At 37.8% G+C, this 6,000-nt stretch overlaps 1 protein-coding gene across 1 annotated transcript; it reads left to right on the forward strand.

Annotated features, from left to right (window-relative positions):
- The first annotated feature begins 4,566 nt into the window (after positions 1–4,566).
- On the forward strand, positions 4,567–5,679 carry LOC142609094 (uncharacterized). The gene is made up of 2 exons (XM_075780726.1): positions 4,567–4,610; positions 5,079–5,679. Exons 1-2 carry the CDS (start codon positions 4,567–4,569, stop codon positions 5,677–5,679), a joined length of 645 nt encoding a protein of 214 aa, XP_075636841.1.
- The last annotated feature ends 321 nt before the right edge of the window (positions 5,680–6,000 follow it).

Genomic DNA, 6,000 nt, shown 5'->3' on the forward strand with positions numbered 1-6,000 from the left:
AGACCTTCGGACCCTGGTTATCATTTTCTGGTATTCTCTATCGTGTACCTCCCTTTCTATTCTTTTTTGCGTAAGCTGTTTCCCATCCTAATATCCTCACTGAATCACCTCTCATCCATGAGCCATATTAGAGCTCTCTCATTTGGCTGTTTTTGTCTATCTCATCCTTCTGCTTGCAATCCTTTAAGTCATGCTCCAGTAGACCGCATCAATAACAAAAATTTGGGACGCGCTCATATTTGAAATGCGCTGACCTAGCCACCCCCTCATCAATGTTTATCTTTTTTCCCCATATAAGCTTATGTGAAACATCTATCTTGACGTGCACCCGGAGGCATTTTCCCCACTAAACACCGGTGTCAGCCACATCCACCTCCGAAACCTCCCCCAGGCTCACCCTAATGGCATCCTTGTTTCCCTTGTCCTGTGTTTCAGGGGTAGATTGTATATTTGAACCCAAAGAGGATACCACCTGAGGACAATATCCTTTGGGTCTTAGTCTCCATCAAATTCTTAGAGTAGAATCAGTTGCTTCTCATAATGCCAAGGGCTCATCTCAAGGACTCTCATCTTGTCCTGTTCGTTGTCAAACTCTGCTAAGAACATCTCCTCTCCAATCACCGAAATCCTAACGCTCTTATTTGGCTTCCATAACATCCTAATATTATTCCTTAGAGCGTCTAAAAAAACCCCTCGCCGTGATAACACCTTCATAACTAGGCAGTTCTCCCCTCGCTCATTTCCTGCCCTAGTGCATTCTCTCCCTAGGTTTACACTTTCCTTTTCCTCTTCAATGACCTTTAACTTCTGCCATAATACCTTAAGCTCTTCCGTCATTTTGACCACTCGCTTCCTTGACCCTACCACCTAGAACGTAGGAGGAAGATCACTTTCACTCCCACAAGCACCTGTGAGACTCTAACTGCTGCTACGTGCCTAAGGCTTAAGCGCATCGGTCATACACTAGAAGCTTGTCTTAAAAAAAAAAAAGAGGAGGGAACTTGTTGGCCTATTCCATCTCAAGGAATTATATATGATGAATCTAATACGTCATAAGACTTAAAAATTGATTTTTTTATTTATTTTTAATTTCAACTTATGGGCCACGAGCATAAGTATCATATATTAGAGGAGCATGCAAAAAACTGCGTTAAATGTTGCATGTTTTTTAGGCACCCGTGTTTTGTATATATGCAAAAATGCATAATTCTCTCTCTCTCCCTCCCTCCCTCTCTCTCTCTCTCTATATATATATATATATATGTGTGTGTGTGTGTGTGTGTGTGTGCGCGCCCTAAAATCCAATTTATTAGCATGTCATTAATAATTAAATTGTTTAATTATATGAGATTATTTATAAATAAATTAATGGGACATTATTATACTCCATGAGATGCATTGTATGTGATTTAGTCACAGAAGATGTAAATCACAAGTTCCTTATAAACACAAAATATAGTTCGTAGTTAGTGATGAAATTGAACGTTTCATCTGCAAAGACTATAACACATCAACTTATGGGCCACGGGCATAAGTATCATATATTAGAGGAGCATGCAAAAAACTGCGTTAAATGTTGACATATTTTTTAGGCACCGATGTTTTGTATATATGCAAAAATGCATAATTCTCTCTCTCTCTCTCTCTCTCTCTCTCTCTCTCTCTCTCTCTCTCTCTCTCTCTCTCTATATATATATATACTAGCATTATGCCCATGCAATGCACGATTTAATCAAAATTCATATGTAAATAATTTTTTTTATTAATTTACTTAAAATAAATAATAAAAATAAATGAATATTTTACTTTTAAGTTACATAATGACTGCATGTTGTGTGAGACTAAGGTATCATAAAATGCATATATATATAAATGATTTTCAATAATACATTGAATTTAAGGTTCAATTAATCACATATATTTAAATGGAAAACTATTGAATTTAATAGTTAAAAATTATCCAAAACAATAATTGAAATCATGTTTAAGTAGAAATATCTATTCAATAATCAAGAACAATCAAAATTACTAAACATTTAAAAATTTGAAGTAGAGAGAGACTGACATGATAATTTAATTTTTGTCATTGGAAGCATGGAAGAAGACGTTGAAACTTGAGTGAGTTTCACCCTACTAAGTTTAAGTTTTGTTCGTTGCAGTGTTGCACTCTACATGTGTGTGTATATGCATGAAAAATGATTTGAATTTTAAAATTTATTGCAGAAAAAAGGTGGTGTAGTCTTATCATTGTCTAACTAATTCTTATTATAATCGCTTTGTTTTGCAGGGAGAGGGAGAAACGCTTCTTTTAAAAAACCAAAGTCGGCGTATAATATATAATAACTAAGATATTAATCTTTGGAAGTGGTATCTCATATAAATTAGTATTTCAATTGTGGGTTTTGGTAGTTAGAAATTAGCGCATAGTAGTTAATAATTAGAAAATTACTTTGAAATTTTTTTAAACCAATCCCTTAAAAACATTTTAGTAGAGTTTAAATCACGTTAATAAATTAACTCTCTATTCAATTTTTTTTAAATCGCGTTAATAAAAAATACTGATAACACTATTATTTGTAATCGTTTATTAGGCTTATCTATTTAGCTTTGTTGCCAAATTTATATAAACTCTTTTATTTACTTTTTTTTCTCCTTTTTTTTTTGAAGAATATAACACAACCAAAAACCTATATACAACAATTTAAATTCAAAATAAAGAATATAATCAAAATTATTCATAATTTAAAATTAAAAAATTAACACAAATTATAAATTAAAATATAAATGTAGAAAAAGAAAAAAGAAAAAAGTTGTTTGTTTTCTCTATCACTTTGAGAATTGAAAGTGTGACTACGTAACTAAAATATGAACAAATTATTGTAGAAGTGAATAAATGAGTACAAAAGTTTTATATTATGAATTGGGTTAAAACGTACGTGAGAAGTTTTTATTAATTTTTTTTAAGTTAAAGAAAAATAGCTTAAACAAAATAAAAATAATAATTTTAAGGACAAAAGGTCCAGGGGTTGTTCTTGGGCCTTGGGCTTGATCCGAGGGTATTAACTTGTTCGAGGAGGGTTTAGTGGTAGTAATGATACCGAACTTAAAAACCCACAAGCAAACTGTTGCGAAAGAGGCTAATGGAAATAGTCCGAGGAGGTGTATCTCCTCGGCTAAATGAAGTGAAGATCATATGATAACGCCATGATGTTCAGAAGGAGATTTTAGAAGGTTTGGTGGATAAAGATGTGTTCCACAAGGGCACAGAGAGGAAGAACGAATGAGAAATATCTTAGAGAAAGCTGCTGCCACCACATTAAAGACTCTGCACCAACCTCTCTGGCCGCGTTAGTGAAGAAATGACATCTGAACAGTGAGGATCAGCCTTACAGTTATTGTTTGAAGACTTCAAGAGAGTGGTGGATGAGATAAGGATCTGGATCGGTGATCTGATCCATACGTGGAGGATGGAGGGAAGAAGGAGGATGATATAAAAGGAAAGGAAAGACATTCAAGAAGGGGGATCGGAGAAGAAAGAGAAAAACACTGTAGACACTACCCTCAATTGTAGTCTATCTTTAGAAGAAGAAAAAGCAATACAAACTATCCTCGGCATACGCTGAGGAGAATTTCTATTACATAAACGGTTTGTTGCATGTGAATTGGGGATCTAACCCATCATTTTTGCTATCCAACATCCATAGAACCTAGGTTTCAAGCCCCACTCTCTATAAATTTCATTGTATTGGGCTTTTTGGGCCTGTACCCTTGATACTGTTGGGTTCGAGTGCAAATTGTGACCTTACAATTGGCGCCGTCTGTGGAAAATCTTGTGTTTTAGGAATTGAACATTATGGCAAGCTCAGGTTCACACCATGCAGAGGCTTTGGGGTCCCAACATAAAGATCACTTCCCAACATCTTTAGTAGGAAAGAGATCGAGAGGGCAGTGTGCAAGAGTCATTCACGAGGTGAAAGCAGAATTCATCACGAGGAAAATGCTAAGTCCATGTCGAAGGAGATTGACCACCTGAAGAAGAAGCTATGTTGTGAGAGACGAAGACAAACTTCCTCTTTTTCAGACCTTTCTTTTGAAGATTCCCAGGGTAGTAGTTATAGGCCCAGGTCAAGAACTCCTCCTAGTGAGTCTTTCTCCTATGAGGAGGATTATCTTCATGGTCATAAGGACAAGAAGTCTTCCTTCAGGGGCTTGGAAAATGATGCTATGAGTAGGGCGTTGCACTAAATTTCCAAGTCACCTTTCACACGAAGGGCGGAGAAGGGGAAGCTTCCACTGTAAATCACCCAACCCACGTTCACCATTTATAATGGCCGAACAGACCCTGTAGAACATGTGAGTCATTTCAATTAGAGAATGACTGTACACTCTAAAAATGAAACTTTAATGTGCAAAGTCTTCCCTTCTAGCTTGAGACCTGTTGCGATGAGGTGGTTTAATGGCCTGAAGGTAGGTTCTATTGATTCCTTCATGGAACTCACTAGAGCATTTGGGTCTCGCTTCATCACCTGCAGTAGAGTTCCTCGGCCTCTGGATTCATTATTGTCCATGGCCATGAGGGAAGGGGAAACCTTGAAAACATACTCTGACAGGTACTAAGAGATGTTTAATGAGATCAATGGTGATTTTGATGATGTAGTAATAAGGACTTTCAAGGTTGGCCTCCCTACTGAGCACGACTTAAGGAAATCTCTGACTAAAAAGCTTGTAAGGAGTGTACGTTGGCTCATGGATCACATTGATGAGTACAAACGGGTTGAGGAAGATCAACAACAAGGTAAGGGAAAGGCGAAGGTTATCCCTCAGGAGATGAGGGATTTCAAGTCAGACAGATACAACAATAACAAGTCTCGAAGAGATTTTAATGGGCAATCCGGTCCTACCACTCCTCAAGTGGTGAATACTGTATTTCAAGAACTAGTGCATCAAGTGTTGGAGAAAATCCAAAATGAACCATACTTTAAGTGGCCCAACAAAATGGCCAGGGACTCCATGAGGCATAATCAAAATCTCCTTTGCCTCTATGATTGAGAAAGGGGTCATACCATTGAGGATTGTAGGACTTTGTGGAATCATTTGGAGCAATTGGTTAAGGAAGGAAGGTTAAAGCAGTTTTTGTATCGGCTCAATGGGCAAAGAGGTCATTCAGGCTTGGTAAATCAAGGTAACGATGCTTTAAGGCCTCTTTTAGGTACGATCAATGTTATATTTGCTGCCTCGAGTAGGACTGGTTCTCGTCCTTCCAGGGTGATGTCTGTGGCACGAACCCTTGCCGAGGAGTCTAGCTTTAAGCCGAAGAGGATTAAGGGGAATGCCCTACCTATTTTGGGTTTTTCGAAAGAAGATAAGATCATAACTATCCAACCCCATGATGATGTTTTGGTGGTTACGTTAAGGATATGGGGTTACAACGTAAAGAGAGTGATGGTTGACCAAGGTAGTGGGACAGATATTATGTACCCTGATTTGTTTAAGGCGCTAAACTTAAGACTTGAGGATCTTACGAATTATAACTCGCTACTAATAAGCTTTGAGGGGAAGACTGTCATACCAAAGGGACAAATTAGGTTGCTTGTGCAATCCCACTCAGAAGTGGTAGAAGTGGATTTCATTGTGGTTAATGCCTATTCTCCCTACATGACCATTGTGGCAAGACCATAGTTGCATGCTTTGGGGGTCGTGTCCTCAAATCTAAATGTCAAGGTCAAGTTCCCATCTAGGGATCAAGTTGAGGAACTAATTGGGAGTTAATCTATAGCTAGATAGTGTATGACGGCTGCAATTCTGCATCAGCCTGGGCTAAAATCCTCGTCCTTGACCGAGAAGGGCTTATAGTAATTAATGTCTCTGGTTGTGCCCAGGGCAGCAGCGGTGGAAGATCCCGCGTGTGAAGAATTAGAGAAAGTTCTTATAGATGATGACCCTAAAAAGTTCTTTCAGGTAGGAGTTCGATTGCCGCCTCAAGAGAAGGCAGAGTTGGTT

This window comes from Castanea sativa, chromosome 9 (assembly GCF_040712315.1).
Source record: "Castanea sativa cultivar Marrone di Chiusa Pesio chromosome 9, ASM4071231v1".
Taxonomy (NCBI): Eukaryota; Viridiplantae; Streptophyta; class Magnoliopsida; order Fagales; family Fagaceae; genus Castanea; species Castanea sativa.

What these genes read in the sequence shown, in the direction of transcription:
- LOC142609094 (XM_075780726.1), top strand. Translation starts at nt 4,567, where the DNA reads ATGGCCATGAGGGAAGGGGAAACCTTGAAAACATACTCTGACAG. An exon ending in TTGAAAACATACTCTGACAG is followed by an intron (nt 4,611 to 5,078) that starts GTACTAAGAGAT and finishes TGAGGATTGTAG; the next exon opens with GACTTTGTGGAATCATTTGG.